Source organism: Centruroides sculpturatus, unplaced genomic scaffold (genome assembly GCF_000671375.1).
Source record: "Centruroides sculpturatus isolate CEXI.00-Female unplaced genomic scaffold, Cexi_2.0 scaffold336, whole genome shotgun sequence".
NCBI lineage: Eukaryota > Metazoa > Arthropoda > Arachnida > Scorpiones > Buthidae > Centruroides > Centruroides sculpturatus.
In genome coordinates, this window is record NW_019384582.1 from 266,291 (window position 1) to 283,761 (window position 17,471).

Below are 17,471 nucleotides of genomic sequence, written 5' to 3' on the forward strand. Positions count from 1 at the left end.
CGATGACAACAGGTATTTGACCAAAATGGTTGATATATAATTCAATAAAATATTTATTTATTATAAAAATATTGTGTTTTTTCCATGGAAAAAAAAAAACAAAATTACTTTCCGAACAACCCAATAAAATTAAATAAATAATAGTTTTCAGAAATTGCAAACTATATTAAATTATGGTACATTACAGTTATTTATCCTAAGTTTTATGAATAGTTTCATCATAATTTGACAAACTAAGATCAATAACTTAAAAATATAGCACATTCACAACTTGGAATTCAGATATAAACTTTTATATTAACAGAAGTTGTTAGGATATACCAGTCAACCCCCCTATAACACTGTTGATTATTCCATTTTATATGAATTCCATGTTGTACGAGTCACTTAGATTTTACAAATATGTGAGCCGTTCACAGCCCGGCACACATATTTGTAAAATTTAAGTGACTCGTACAACATGGAATTTATATAAAATGAAATAATCAACAGTGTTATAGGGGGTCGACTGTAAATACAAACAGATGTATCTTAATTCTAACAGATTCTATATAGATGATAAATAAATAGTATATATTTATTTAAGTTAGGTAATTTAATTTAATAAATAAATAATTGAAGATATTAATTTACAATTGTAAACATCTTTTTGATTTATTTATTTTGATATTTACTATATGCAATTTTTCCAAGATACAGATAGCGATGGCTCACCTCATCATCATCATCACCATCATATATATAACGGTACATGTTCTGCTGGAAATAGCTTAAAACGAGCATCATTACCTAGAAGATTATTGGATTCGGTGCTATATAATATTGGTGCAATGTTGGCCTGTGTGGGAACTGGAATTGATATTCGTATAGGTAACCAGTCTCACACTCGATCAAGGTTTGGTTCTCCATGGGAAGAGGAAGAAGAAGAGCGTAAATGGTGGGGATATTGTGAGCCAGGTATGCACAGGTAGCATGATTTTGCCATTCTATTTGATCCTAGTTAAAACATTTCCCACAATAGTACAGAATTTAAAAAAATTTTAGATGTAATATGTATATAGTTATTGAAAATATATGTTTTAATTGAAATTAATTTCATTAAATTATTTGCAAGAATTGATTGACTTCAGTTATAAAATTTTTGAAAATTGGAATGGATTAATTTTAATCATGAATGTGATTTATTTATGATTGATAAATTATATGAAAAATTGGAAAATTCCAAATAATGTACATAAAAATCATTATTACTTTTTTAAAATTATAATTGAGTGAATATTACATGTTTATCATTTTATGTGTATGTTACATACATACTTCCATACTCTGCAGGTTCCCCATATTTTTCAAGTGCAGAGTATGAATTCTCCTCTCTGTCAGGATTTCCACACAACACATACCATGGACGTTCTCGACATTACAGGCCAACATTGAATCTAGAGACCGGTTCGCCATTAAGATTTACAGATTCTCCCCAGCATGCTCCTAGTATTAGTTCTGGAGGATCTTTTACACCTCTTGCTCAAAGCCCCTGTCGCAAACTCTCTAATACTAGTAGTGAAGGTGAACAAGGTTTTCAAAATTCAGGAACACCTTCAGCACTTCCAGCTTGTGACAGGTCATCATATTTGAGACAGGAAAGTTATCCAGCTCCTCCTCCAAAATCACGTTTCTCAGATTATGCACTGCCACCAGAGGTGCCTTACCGGTATTATCAAGGAAGTGGAATTGAGGCACCATACTGTATTGAAAGATTTTATCCAGACCTCACTAGGCCTGATGTATTTCATGTAGAAAGAATCTATCCTGAATATTCACCTCATCCAAATGGATATCTTGCTTACGATAATCCCAATTCTGTAATTTCAGTTTCTTCCTCAGCACAAATTGTTCAACCTCGAACTCCTCAGAGGATAGTATACACACACAGGCGCACTCCTTCAAATGTTTCTAATGCATCTAGTGCTTCTTCTAATGTAAATCCTTCATTTCATATGGATGACCATGATTCAGAAAATCAACAAACAACTCTTCCTTCTCATGCAATATCTTATCATCATACTGTAGCATCTCCAGTACCATCTCCTTCATCATCACTTACAGGAACACCTCGAAGACATAGTGTTCGTGAGCCATCTCCTGATCAACCTCATGTAGTTGATGCCACCAGTCGTTACCGTCCCCAAGCATCTAAATTGAAACAAACAATAGGTAGGACATCGCCAAAAGAGTGGGCAGCTTCATCCACTTCAAGTATATCAGTAAATTCAAATAATACATATACTTCTCCAACAACAACTAATGAAACTTCATCTGTATCTCGGGTACGTTTCAGCATTACAGAAGATCAAGAAGATATCAAAAGTACTGCAAATAAAGCAATAGGGACTAATGAACATGAAATTACACTTTTAGATATGCCATTAGATGGAGAATTGAAAGATGAAACTATTCCACTAACTGCAGTGACACGGTCTTTAAAATCTGACCAACCATCCGTTATTGAACTTGAAAAAGAATTTCTATCATAGTGACCATAAGACTAGGCTCTTCAACTTAAATTTATTAAAATAAATCCAATTTGTTGGCAAATCACTATTATTATTTGACTAGTGCAAACGTACAGTCGGATTATGCTCATCAGAATTACATTCCTTCACAGTTAATTCATAAAAGGGAACAAAAATTACCTACATTCCTTATTTTAAGGAATAATGCATTATTTCTTCCCTTGTGGTAACTAATACTTAAAAATTTATGAAGGCTGTATTGTTTTTACTTTTGAGTGATTTTGCTAGCAAATATTAATTATACAATTTAACATTCCATAACATTCCTGTTGGAATGATTACCAACTTTCTTTTTCTTCCCAAAGAGCTTTCCAAAAAGTTCATGTGATTTGAGTGAGATATTCAATGGAAAAAATTAACATTTAAAATATTAAGAACATGAATATCTGAAAATTTCAAACTAGCAGCATTGAGATTGATAATGGCAGAGAATGAATTAGATTCTGTGATGGTCTCTCTATACTTTTTAGCTTATAGTAAAAAAATCAAAAATTGTAACTCAAAATGATATAAATCATGAATTGTATAAAATTTGAAAATAAGATTAGATTGCATGATTGCTACTCTGAACCTATTATATATATTCAGAGTATCTTGAAAATTTAGGACAAACTTACACTATAGATTTGAAGATCAAATAAATATATTTTATTAAAACATTTCTCACCTCTCATATAAATACGTAGGGCTGAAGCACATTGATTAAAGACTTATGTACAGATTTTATGATATTAATTTGAAAAATAATTTTAAAATTTTATTAATTACTTTACAAATTAGTTATATTTGTAAGGATTCATATATGCTTTTTGTCAGCAAAAATCTTGTTTGAATATTTACTTATTCACACAATACAGTGGTACCTCAGGTTACGAACGCCCCAGCATACGAAATTTTCAGGATACGACATGAAATTCGAACATATTTTTGCTCCACGATACGAACAAAAACTCACCATACGACGTTACATTAGTTCGCATTTTTCATTTGTTTTTCTTACTACAGTTATTTTTTTAAATGTATTACTTGGCTTTAATTTGAGTACGTTTTTCGCGTTGAAACGAATTATTTGGTTTTACATGTAATCGTATGGGAAAAGATGATCCACCTTACGACATGTTCATGATACGATCTCAGTTTCGGAACGGATTAATTTCGTATCCTGAGGTACCACAATATATCAAAATTTTGTTAAAAACATGATGGCAATCAAACAGTTGTTAAGTACAACATTGTGTGCATTTTTTTGTTTTATATATTAAAATAGTATATAAATATAGTATCATATTATTAATTATCAAGATATTTTGAGCCCTATAAGATTTTGTTATCCATTTGATTTTCTGAATCCATTGTGTAAGTTTGTTCTTTTTGAGACACTCAATATATGATAACTGGAATATGCCAACAACATAAAATTTTGTAATCTGCATTTTTTTCAAATTTTATGATTAAAAAATAATGATACTCTTTTTATATTTTGTTCTTTGATGTTAATATACAAAAGAAAAATGTGAATCTCTGCAGCTTAATACAAAATAATGATGCTATGCATAACAGAATCATGAATAATTTTCTTCAGTAGTACTGAAATTTATTTCAATTGATCAGCTTTATTGTATCTAAAGTTAATTTCATATCTTTGTTTTCTAGTTACTGTGATTTTGACTTATGTCAGTAAATTTTGACAGCCAGCAGGGTTTATGTGTTTTGTCCTATTTATGTACTACATTCAAAACTTTGTAGTAAAATAATAATAATACAGTTGTAATTGATGGAACTGTTTGTCACAGATATGTCCAAGCTTGTACATAAATCTGATATATTTACCTGAAATAAATATTTGCAAATTCACAAACTGATCATAATGTTATGAGATTTACATTAATTAATATAAATATAAATTATAATAAAATTATTCAAATTGAGACTTTATTATTTAAATAAAGTTATCAGTTTTACAACTTAAAAGTTTAATATTGTAAAAAACAAATTTCTTTTTCAATGAATATTTCATTTGTATATAAAACACACAAATACTCTTGTCATAGTTTTACCAAAAGAAATTAATGTAAAATGCAATCAAAATATTAACTATAAGTATGTTTGATGATTTGGTTTCATAAAATAAATTTCCAGAAAAAAAATCTTAAAATGCATTATAAAATGTTGAATAAAGACATTTTTCAATATTAATATTCTTACATAATCTCAAAAAATCAATCTAAATTATTAAACTTTATTTAAAATAAATAAATAAATTTAGAATGATACAATTACACTCCTGGCCAAAAGCATGAAATAGTAGTATAGATTTCATGATATGAATAAAATGATCAAGTACTTAACTGTACTTTATTATAAAAATTACAGTATCAACAGTGTTTCTTATTATAAACACTGTTGATAATTGAACATTGTTATAAGACTGTTTTTACTTTTTTCAGTCTCAAAAGAAAATTTGGACCCAAATTAAATGTTAACACTGAGTTTAATTGCAGTTTCTCATCTACAATTTCTTGAAGTATAAAACAATATTAATATTTAGCAGTACAGTTATATGTACTGCTGAATATTAATATCAAGTTATATCAAGCAAATTATTATTTTTATGACTGTTCGTTTCTCTAACTTATAGTATTCCTCCTCTTTAATCTTCATTGTCACAGTATATCTCCAAGGTATTGTCTTCAGTGAAGAGATAACTGTTTGGTCCATGTATTATACAAGACTAGTTATAGTCTGTATTAATTCTGTTTTGTTTATTAGTGACTTCCTACTGATCTTTTGGCCAATGATTCTCCAGATATTTTTGATGGTGTTAATGTTTGGAGAGTTTCCAGGTTAAAATCAAGTTCAGAAAATGTGTTTCTGATCTATAAAATAGAAATTCCTGTTACTAAGCAATTTCAGAAGAGATATTTTCACTACTAAACATTACAATACTAACATTTCGTATAGCAGGGTCAAATCTTGTTGAAAATGCTAAGGCATGTCTTTAGAATGGTCTCTGCAGAACATAACTTCCTTCTGGAAGATTTGGTCATATTGATTAGCATATGTATTGCTAGTAACAAAAGACATTTGTCCATAACCACTTCCAAAAGTGTTTCTTTATATCATGACTGAATTTCTGTGCTTTGCAATGGGTACACTATTGAGGCTGATGTATTTACTTGCGTTACATTGTATCAGATATTGCTCATCATTGACTTCATTATGCAATGTATTATTTCTGTGTACTGATTTTTCCTACTAAGATAAAAATAAGAAATGAACCTCATTATTTTCCAAAGAATAGGATTTAAAATTTACCTTTTGAATAAAATATACCTTTCTTATAGCTGAAAACAATTTAAATATAAGAAAGACAAAATAATTTTGAAAATTCTTATTTTATATTAAATTTTTACTTATGAATTTATAAATATTTACATTAAAACATTTACAAATGAGTTGTCAATTGCTTTTATGCCTTGCAATAGAAAGAGATCATTATATTTTTGTTGTTTGTAAGAAGTTATTGCAATTTAAATGTTAAATTTGCCACTGAGTCTGTACTTTTGGCCAGGAGTGTATATAGTATATGGAATATATCACTTAAATTTGTCCATTATTAAAAATGAATATTTAAATGTTTTTTTTTAGTTAAATTTTTATTATTATACAACCCCAACAAAAAATCCTTGGACAGTACATTAAATGACCTGTTTGTAAATATGTAATTATGTTGACATGTGATATTTGTATTTTTTTCTGTATTATTATTAATGAGGTGTATTTGTTTAATGAAAATGGCACCTGTTTTTGCTGTAATCATTGTTAAAAGTAAAGCAATTCTCATCTTCTATAGAGAAGGCAAATAATTAACAGAAATTTCAAAATAATTAAAAATTGGGAAACCCACAGTATGAATCAAGAAACTGGTATAATTCATCCAAAAAATCAACTGGAAAACCGGCAACTATAACAAAGACTGATCACAAGTACTGTACCTTTGTGAAATAATTAAAAAAAGATTGTTCAGTAATTTAACAAGCGATGCACCTCAAAGTTACAAAAGAAACTTGTATCTATCAGCACAAACTTCGATACAACTTCTATCAGGTAAGAAAATATTATTATTTTTACTTAACAATTGTGATATGTGATCTATTTACATAGAGAAAGGCAAAAACCACTTCTCACAAAAACACACAAAAAAACCAATTGAAGTGGGCAAAAGAGCATCAATGTTGGACAAACAACAGTGGAAGCAGGTTGTTTTTAGTGATGAGACAATGTTTGAATGTTATTGGAGGCAATAGAAAAATCATCAGAAAATGAGAAGCATTTTTTATTCTGACTGTGTACAGCACATTATAAAATTTCCAACAAGCATTATAATGCAGGATTGCTTGTCGGCCCAAGGTGTGGGAAATTTTGCATTTCATTGAGGGATCAGTAAACACAGCAAAATACCAACAAATCCTTGAGGAAAATTTGCTATATCATTAGAAAAATTACAATATAATGAACATTTTATTTTCTAGTAGGATGATGCAAGTTGCCATACTGCTACAGTATCAAGGCTTAGCTGGCACAACATAATATTAACATATTAAAATGGCCATCAAGCAGTCCTGACTTTTCTCTTATAGAAAATGTGCTGTAGAATTAAAAAAGTATTGAGAAAAGTTCTCAAGGAAGCAAGGATAGTTTAAAGGGGAAAAAAGTCAAGAAAATTTGGGATAAAATCACTCCAAATGAGTGCCAGGCTCTTATTGATAAAATAAATGATCATACAAAGACTTATACAAATCAAAGGTGAAATAATTAAATATTAATGTACTGTTTGAAGTATTTTTTGTCAGAAATGGTTCTGTCCAAGCTTTTTTTGTTGCACATGCTTATTTCAACTGCTCATAACTTTTTTATGTATTGTCAACGTGAACATTTTTTAATATAAAAATCTTCAGTTATAATCAAAGTTTCCTAATATAAAATAATTATAAGCATGAAAAACGTTTCTGTTTGATATCATTGAAGAATAAGCTAGAGATTGATTAAAAGGAGTTAGTTTTTTGTTGGGGTTGTATAATCATATTTCATATGTTTACCATATTTAAAACAAAAAGTAGTTTCATTATTAGTATCTAAACAAATATTGATTTGCTATTATTAAAGATAATATGTATTTTCTGAAAAAGTTATAAANTTAATTATCAAGATATTTTGAGCCCTATAAGATTTTGTTATCCATTTGATTTTCTGAATCCATTGTGTAAGTTTGTTCTTTTTGAGACACTCAATATATGATAACTGGAATATGCCAACAACATAAAATTTTGTAATCTGCATTTTTTTCAAATTTTATGATTAAAAAATAATGATACTCTTTTTATATTTTGTTCTTTGATGTTAATATACAAAAGAAAAATGTGAATCTCTGCAGCTTAATACAAAATAATGATGCTATGCATAACAGAATCATGAATAATTTTCTTCAGTAGTACTGAAATTTATTTCAATTGATCAGCTTTATTGTATCTAAAGTTAATTTCATATCTTTGTTTTCTAGTTACTGTGATTTTGACTTATGTCAGTAAATTTTGACAGCCAGCAGGGTTTATGTGTTTTGTCCTATTTATGTACTACATTCAAAACTTTGTAGTAAAATAATAATAATACAGTTGTAATTGATGGAACTGTTTGTCACAGATATGTCCAAGCTTGTACATAAATCTGATATATTTACCTGAAATAAATATTTGCAAATTCACAAACTGATCATAATGTTATGAGATTTACATTAATTAATATAAATATAAATTATAATAAAATTATTCAAATTGAGACTTTATTATTTAAATAAAGTTATCAGTTTTACAACTTAAAAGTTTATTATTGTAAAAAACAAATTTCTTTTTCAATGAATATTTCATTTGTATATAAAACACACAAATACTCTTGTCATAGTTTTACCAAAAGAAATTAATGTAAAATGCAATCAAAATATTAACTACAGTAGAACCTCGATTATCCGGACTAATTGGGGATGAAGGTAGTCCGGATAAAGAAAAATCCGGATAATCAAAACAAATACTTTAATTTGTCTTTTAATGATAATACAACACGTTTTCTTTTCGATGACATATCGGTAATATTAAAAGTAAATACTGTATNGTATTGAGAAAAGTTCTCAAGGAAGCAAGGATAGTTTAAAGGGGAAAAAAGTCAAGAAAATTTGGGATAAAATCACTCCAAATGAGTGCCAGGCTCTTATTGATAAAATAAATGATCATACAAAGACTTATACAAATCAAAGGTGAAATAATTAAATATTAATGTACTGTTTGAAGTATTTTTTGTCAGAAATGGTTCTGTCCAAGCTTTTTTTGTTGCACATGCTTATTTCAACTGCTCATAACTTTTTTATGTATTGTCAACGTGAACATTTTTTAATATAAAAATCTTCAGTTATAATCAAAGTTTCCTAATATAAAATAATTATAAGCATGAAAAACGTTTCTGTTTGATATCATTGAAGAATAAGCTAGAGATTGATTAAAAGGAGTTGGTTTTTTGTTGGGGTTGTATAATCATATTTCATATGTTTACCATATTTAAAACAAAAAGTAGTTTCATTATTAGTATCTAAACAAATATTGATTTGCTATTATTAAAGATAATATGTATTTTCTGAAAAAGTTATAAAACCCCCTTAATATCATTAACTAGCAAACTGAAGAAATAAGGAAGTTACTTCCTTAACTGTCTAACTGTATCATAACTGTCTAAAAAGTTGTTACAATAAAATTACTAAATCAATACAAACTATTAATGTTAGAATTAATTTTTTTAAATTACATAATTTAGCTTTTTTATATATATATATATATATGTTACAGTCAAAACCCGTTTTTAGTTTGAACGCGTTTTAACTAGTTGAAACTAGTTTATACTGAATGTCTTTGTTAAAACCCGTTTTGTCTAGCTAAAACTAGTTTTAACTCAAATTCATTTTTTACTAACAGTAAATTCTAGTTTTAACTAGACAAAACGGGTTTTGTCTAGTTAATTTACTGCTGTACAGTACGAATTAAATGTTAACACTGAGTTTAATTGAAGTTTCTCATCTACAATTTCTTGAAGTATAAAACAATATTAATATTTAGCAGTACAGTTATATGTACTGCTGAATATTAATATCAAGTTATATCAAGCAAATTATTATTTTTATGACTGTTCGTTTCTCTAACTTATAGTATTCCTCCTCTTTAATCTTCATTGTCACAGTATATCTCCAAGGTATTGTCTTCAGAGAAGAGATAACTGTTTGGTCCATGTATTATACAAGACTAGTTATAGTCTGTATTAATTCTGTTTTGTTTATTAGTGACTTCCTAATGATCTTTTGGCCAATGATTCTCCAGATATTTTTGATGGTGTTAATGTTTGGAGAGTTTCCAGGTTAAAATCAAGTTCAGAAAATGTGTTTCTGATCTATAAAATAGAAATTCCTGTTACTAAGCAATTTCAGAAGAGATATTTTCACTACTAAACATTACAATACTAACATTTCGTATAGCAGGGTCAAATCTTGTTGAAAATGCTAAGGCATGTCTTTAGAATGGTCTCTGCAGAACATAACTTCCTTCTGGAAGATTTGGTCATATTGATTGGCATATGTATTGCTAGTAACAAAAGACATTTTTCCATAACCACTTCCAAAAGTGTTTCTTTATATCATGACTGAATTTCTGTGCTTTGCAATGGGTACACTATTGAGGCTGATGTATTTACTTGCGTTACATTGTATCAGATATTGCTCATCATTGACTTCATTATGCAATGTATTATTTCTGTGTACTGATTTTTCCTACTAAGATAAAAATAAGAAATGAATCTCATTACTTTCCAAAGAATAGGATTTAAAATGTATCTTTTGAATAAAAATAATCTGTATACAAATCATTGATATTTTTATATGTTTGTTGTTGTTGTTGTTTTAAGCACTCTGTTAATCTAGTGTTTTTCTGTGTGGAGATCACACAGCACCGAGACATGAAAAGCCCAGGATCGATCAGATGTTGAGGGACGGGAACATATTTGCCATCCTGCCTATCTGTGGTGGTTACAACAGCTTTAATTAGATCCAGCAGTCGCCACGCAGCATAGTCTGATGGGGGTCCACCATCTTGTCCTTATTTAAAATATCGGAGATCGCCAGCACTGAAAATCAAGACAGTAGCTTAATAGCTCTTATTTGATCCAGGATTCCCAGAACGGCAAAATGTAAATTATATTTATCAAGTAATTTTAAGTTACTTGAATCAAATANTTAGTTTTTAAAAGAAAATTGTGGAATGAATTTGTTTTTTAATTAATTAATTTTAAAATTACTGGAAATAGTTTCCTTCACTTAGAATGAAGAAGCAACAATAGAGACATTTTAGAAATTATAAACTGAAAATTTTTCTGTCTAAAAGTAGTAATTATTATTTAATATAGCACTAGTGTTTTGAAGAATAAGGAATAACATATATGCAAAAAAAAAAAAAGAAAGGATTGGCATTGTGTTTTTCTGGTTAAGTTTTCTCCAAAATGCAGCTTATCATTTTATATTGTGTTTTATCATTTAAATTTCAATTTATTAGTATTTTTGTGTTATCACTCAACTACTGTATATATGTTTTCACAGTAAATAATTGAATTATTCTGATGAGGCATGTTTAGTTATATATTTTCGAATATTAAAACTATGTGGAAGAACATATTTAATTTTATCATGAATTTGATAGCATTACCTCAACAAAATTTATATTTAATCACTTTGTGAATTTATTTCTTAAAATATGGAAGCGATATTAAATGTCATCGCCATTTACTTAATAATGCATAATTTTTTTGTCAGAATTAACTATTGTTGCATACAATTTTCTATAAAAAATTTATTTCTTTGAGATATTTAAATATTTTGATGTATAATATACCTGTATATTGCATAACACAATATCAGCTATGTTATTGTCACTAGGCAAAATGGAACTTAATTTGTTAGTTACATACAATAGGCAGAAATTTGTAGAATTTAATTACAGACACAGATTAAATTAAACAATTTATAATTTCTTAAATTTTTGCCTAAATTATCTACAGGAAATTTGTATCCTACTCAAATTAGCCATGCAAATACAGAATTGTAGAAATTTACATCGTTTTGGAAAGGCTTTAGGTGTTGTAAACTGTGTATGGAACTTCTAAAGTTACGTAAATGAAAATATTAAGAATATTAGACCAAATATATGTGTTAAGAAATTCGTAACAACATGAAAATATGATCAGCTTTCTCCGTTTCTGTGCTGTGTTCTAAGGAGCGAATGTGTCTTTTATATTCGTTACTTTAGCAGTCGATCAAATTTTACTCAAGTTTGTCAAATAATAATAATAATAATCAAATCAGGGCTAAACACAGTAAAATAATAAAATTAATTCCAATCTTATAAATTTGTAATTTATAAATTACTAACTAATAAGTTTGTAATTTATAAATATTATATTCAGCTCTTTAAAATACTTAATCATCAAACACCTGATGCTGAGAAATGTTTATTTAAACAAACATTAACGTTTTTGATCTAATACGATAGACCATCTTCAGATGTAACCGAAATTCGAACGTATTTTAACTTAACATTTAAACGACAGAACGTTCGAACATTTTTACATTTAAATTTAAAACAAAATATTAGTTAAATTAACAAATAAATAATAAAATAAAATATACTAAATGAACTAATACAATAACGATGTAAATAATTAAAAAATATGTAAATATAACAATAATAAAAAAATGAAATAAATACACAAAAAAATGCCTCTAACAAGTAAGTATAAGGCAGGTGGGGGCTAACTTCTGTGATTTAGTAACATTATTTACTTGAAATTAGTTGATAAATATGAATATTATTTAAAATAAGACTTGAATTCACGTTTCGAACAGAGGGAGTAAACAATAAAATTTTTTTTTCTTTTTAGTCCAAATATTTTTATTTTATTATCACATTTTTTCGTACATCATAAATAGCGTAAGAAATGAAATTATTTTTTGGAAAAGTGTCAGAAACGTAATACTTTAAGGAATATGGCCTATAAAATCTAAAATTTGCCGTAACTAATTTTATAAATGCAAAGTTTTAGATTATAATTAGTGTTGCAACGAATAGTATATTCGGCCAAACTATTCGACTTGATTAACGCACGTACGAAAATTGGCGCGCAAACCACATTGTGGCAAGGATCCTGCTCTCTATTGGCCCACTGTCACTACGCTTCGCCAATCGCGTTAATTCTTGACAGTTCAGACAATAGCGTCATGGTAGTATGTGATAAGTGATGATATCAAATGTGGCTAACAACGAAATGACCTACACGTGTAAATAACAGAAGAAGAACAGAGAAGGACCGCAAAGTGAAAATGTGAAAATAAATATGAAATTGAGTTGATAGCATAATGGAACAAGTCGATTATGTTATCAACTCAATAAGCTGCCTCGAACAAGTCGAGGCAGCTTATTGGCGCGAAATTCGCGGCCGTGAATGCCAAACAATTGTTGTCATAGACTTCGGAAAGCTAAATGCTTGTAATGAAAGTCACTTAGCGTGCACGGGCGAAAACCTGGGACCGTTCGGGCTACCAAGCTCTCTCGAATCTGTGAAATAATAACTGTGACTTATACCGACGTCCTATCTGTCTCTTTTTTCCGTTATCACCAGGCTATTAGTCACGTAATTGTAAAATGGGAAATCTACGACGGAAAAGTGACGAATCGAAAGTATCGTGAGGGCGTATTATGATGTATGCATAGGCATACGTGGACTAGAGCGATAGAGGAAAGAGAAAGGGAAGAACAAAGACGAGCGCTTAAAAAGAAGGATAGGCAGAGTCAGACCCTCAGATGTGCGACGATTCTCGAACGAATAGGTGTATACTGTACGTTTGCTGATCTTTGTAATTATAAATTGTGAATACATGTGACTAATATTATTTTCTTTTTTATTTTGTGCATGTTATAAGTTATAAACAAATATAAACAAACAACACTAACCCGATAACATTAAATCTAAATATCAAAATGATTAATTTACTGTTTTTTTTTTTGTTATTTCTTACTCCTGTTATTAGGTATTCAGTATTCGGCCGAATAGCGAAAAATAGGCCGAATACCGAATAGTAACCGAATATTCGTTACATCACTAATTATAACCACCTGGTCAGCAGAATAAAAAAAAATAAAAGAAATTAAAAGAAAACCGAATTATGGCAATAAGTAAATAAAATTCTAAAGTGTAAGAAATATATTATTGAGATAAATTCGGTGAATGATTATTATTCAAGTTTATGTAGTAATGCAAAGTTTGAAAAATATACTACGACTACAAGAGTATTGTTCCGTATTAAGAATTGTAAAAATATGTTAATTGTAAATTGTTTGCATTTATATAATTTGTTTTAGCCTAGTTATTTCGACATCATCAAGAAATAAATAAACTTTTTGAATAAAAATAATCTGTATACAAATCATTGATATTTTTATATGTTTGTTGTTGTTGTTGTTTTAAGCACTCTGTTAATCTAGTGTTTTTCTGTGTGGAGATCACACAGCACCGAGACATGAAAAGCCCAGGATCGATCAGATGTTGAGGGACGGGAACCGAAATATTTGCCATCCTGCCTATCTGTGGTGGTTACAACAGCTTTAATTAGATCCAGCAGTCGCCACGCAGCATAGTCTGATGGGGGTCCACCATCTTGTCCTTATTTAAAATATCGGAGATCGCCAGCACTGAAAATCAAGACAGTAGCTTAATAGCTCTTATTTGATCCAGGATTCCCAGAACGGCAAAATGTAAATTATATTTATCAAGTAATTTTAAGTTGCTTGAATCAAATACTTCAGTTGCATTAAACGGTTCGTTAATTTTTACATTCTAAAGGTTAATATATAGTAATTGTTTGCCACGAGTCAAGAATTAAATTGTGATATCAAAAGTGAAATATGATCCAGGATTTTTTTTTTCAGAAATAAAATAATAATATTTATTGTGAGCAAAATCAAACGATACTTCTTCATATAATTATAATGGAATTGGGGATATTGAAAATTATTGCGATCTTAGAGAACTGAGTTTCAGGAAAATATTGTGTGATATATTGCTACTAGCTCATTATTAAGAATTGAAAATGTTATTAATAAGATTGTTATTAAAGAATGTAACATGTATATATATTGCCAATCAATCCTTTTAAATTAAGCTCTTAAAAACATTGATAATGAGTGTGAAAAGTTAAATTTCCACTAGAAAACTTTAAAATTTTTCTGTATTTTATATCTCGTGGTTTCCTAACTTATCCATCAAATGAATTTTTTAATATAATATATTTTGAAAAGCATTTCAGTTAATAATAATTGATCAAAAGATGAAATTTTATTCACATTTTTCTTGTTTAGTATACCTAGTGTGTGAGTAAACTGTTAAGAAACAAATGGGAATTGATTTGCAGTTTAGTCCAATAATGGATATAGTACGAGTTACAAATCGTTCAGAAAATAATTCAAATGTATGTCAACTTTAGAGTATGTTTTTCCGTATGCTTTTAATCTAAAGACTAAATACAATATGGTAATAAATCTTCAAAAAATATGGTTATTTCTAAGTTGTGAAATTTTGTGTGTGGATTTTTAATCATTCAAACTTTTTAAAGCAAAATTATAATTTATCACAGCCACAAGAGATAAATATAATTATATAATAAATATATAATTAAAAACATCTCCAAAAATGTTAAAATTTAAAAACTAATTAAAAGATTTAGCGTAGATTTCTTTCTATATAAACGTAGCACATAATAATTTTAATATATTTTTTAAAAATAAAATAAAAAGCGCCTTTTATTGGTCATTTTTTCCGTGGAAATTTCTACCGCATGTCCAGAAAATATGTATAACTTACAGGTAATGTTAGTTGAATAGGCCTATATCTTGAGTATCTGCCATACTTTTTAGGTCCAAAATGAAGTACAACAAAATAACTAATATATCACAGAATTACTACTCGAGATACCATCAAAATATTGTCAATGTGAAAAAGATAAATATTTTGAAGTGGCGAGGATGGAAAATGTTCAATATACCAGCAATTATTTATTGTGACATCGTCACAATGCCGAGCTAAAATTTTTAATCATATTTTTAATTTATTCAAATTAAAATATATGCTCTCCAACTCAAATTAGTAGTGGTTTGCTCCTGTACATCATACTTTATCTATTAGCAATTGAGTCATCTATCTAACTCCTTTCGGGGGAAAAATTTCGAATTGAAATAACGTTTGCATCGGAAATTATACGGTTAATCGGGACTTTCTGCCCCTAAGCTTTCCATAGCTGTTCTCGTCTTTCATCTATCCAACTTTGTTCCGGAGATTAAGAAAGGACAGACAAACAGGCCAACTGACATACTGACTAACCACAGTGGGCATTTATAGGTCCACAATGTTTTCAATTGCAGCTAAATACGAGTATATAGGCTGACGGACCCTCTCACGAAATTAGCAATGCATTATCACGAAATAACCACCTGTACGCAACATAAAAAATATACTCCTAGAAAACTAAAATATAAATGTATTCGTAATGACAAAAAGCCATGTTGTTATCTTGTGAGTAATTACTTATATCAATGTTCTCAATTGTCGACATATTTTCAATTATCTCAGGATTTAGTAGAATTGGATTGATGGAAAAAGGCAACGCGAAATATGGGCGATCTGCCAGGAGAGGAGGCATTTCTATGGGAAATTGGCCGTACTGACGTGCTTCACGTGCGAAGAAACCCCGAAAAACTCCACGTGACTAGATATTCAGGCGCGAACTCGCGACTAACTACCGGTATTTAGTGATGTTTTTTTTTATTCACCAGGTCACTGGTAGGCTAGTGTTAGCCGAAAATTTATTGCATGTTAAAGAAACTTTTGCAAAATACCCAAATTAATTAAAGTTAAGGTCGATTCTCCGATTTACTTGCAAATTACACAACTTATTATCTTCTAGATAATGTCAATTCGTAATTGAAGTTGACTAAAGAGTAAAGTCGAACTTATAGCGTGCGAAAATATTACAAGTTTGCATTGTATTGTATACACACAAACAGCTATTATTTAATAATGTTTTTTAGCAAAATAAATAAAGTTATTCAGAAGGTGAAACTAAATGGAGTTTTATCGAAGGAGCTTTGATGAAAAATATTTTTCTGTGACTTCGACACGGAAGAATATGTCAAAACGGAAGCTTTTGCGTTCACAATCTTCTAATATAATATCAAGAAAATGTGTAAGGATTTAATAAATATTACATTACATTATTTTATTAATATTAAAAGAAATAGCATTTTTAGTATGAAAATAGGTTCTCAAGTGAAAAATTGATTTGAACAAAAATATAATTATTTTTAAAAAAGTTAAAATATACCAGACTTCAAACTGTTGTTATAAATAGGAAAAGACATGAAAAGAATGCAAAGTTATGAGATTAAGCAAATATTTTACAGTGAATATATACAATATAATAATAATTTTTAATCAATGATATCAGAAAAAGAAATAAAGGAAAATTATTACAAATTAGATGCAGCGCGTTGTGATTATTGATTATCTAAATATATAAAATTGCTTGTCCTGACTGACTCATTCATTCATTCATTCATTCACTGATTCATCATCGCCCAGAGCAAACCGCTTAACCTAAAGAGGTGAAATTTGGTACACAGTTAGGGTACGTCATGGAAACGCACACTAAGAAAGGATTTTTCGAAATTCCAACGCGGGGGGGTGAGGGGGAGCATTAAGTCTTAACCGGAA

The 17,471-nt window shown here is 28.9% G+C and overlaps 2 protein-coding genes across 2 annotated transcripts in view; one reads left to right on the top strand and one right to left on the bottom strand.

Annotated features, from left to right (window-relative positions):
* Positions 1–3,519, top strand: part of LOC111624495 (mitogen-activated protein kinase kinase kinase 11-like) — an 86,931-nt gene extending 83,412 nt beyond the window's left edge. Inside the window, exons 9-10 of the mRNA XM_023367344.1 lie at positions 694–957; positions 1,333–3,519. Of these exons, the coding sequence (XP_023223112.1) occupies positions 694–957; positions 1,333–2,531 (1,463 nt within the window). The 3' untranslated portion in view covers positions 2,532–3,519. The remainder of the gene's footprint in view (positions 1–693; positions 958–1,332) is intronic.
* Positions 3,520–8,174: 4,655 nt separating this feature from the next.
* The window catches only part of LOC111624493, a 105,679-nt gene continuing 96,382 nt past the window's right edge, over positions 8,175–17,471 (bottom strand). Inside the window, exon 3 of the transcript XR_002756581.1 lies at positions 8,175–8,307. The gene's annotated coding sequence lies outside the window, so the exon portion shown is untranslated. The remainder of the gene's footprint in view (positions 8,308–17,471) is intronic.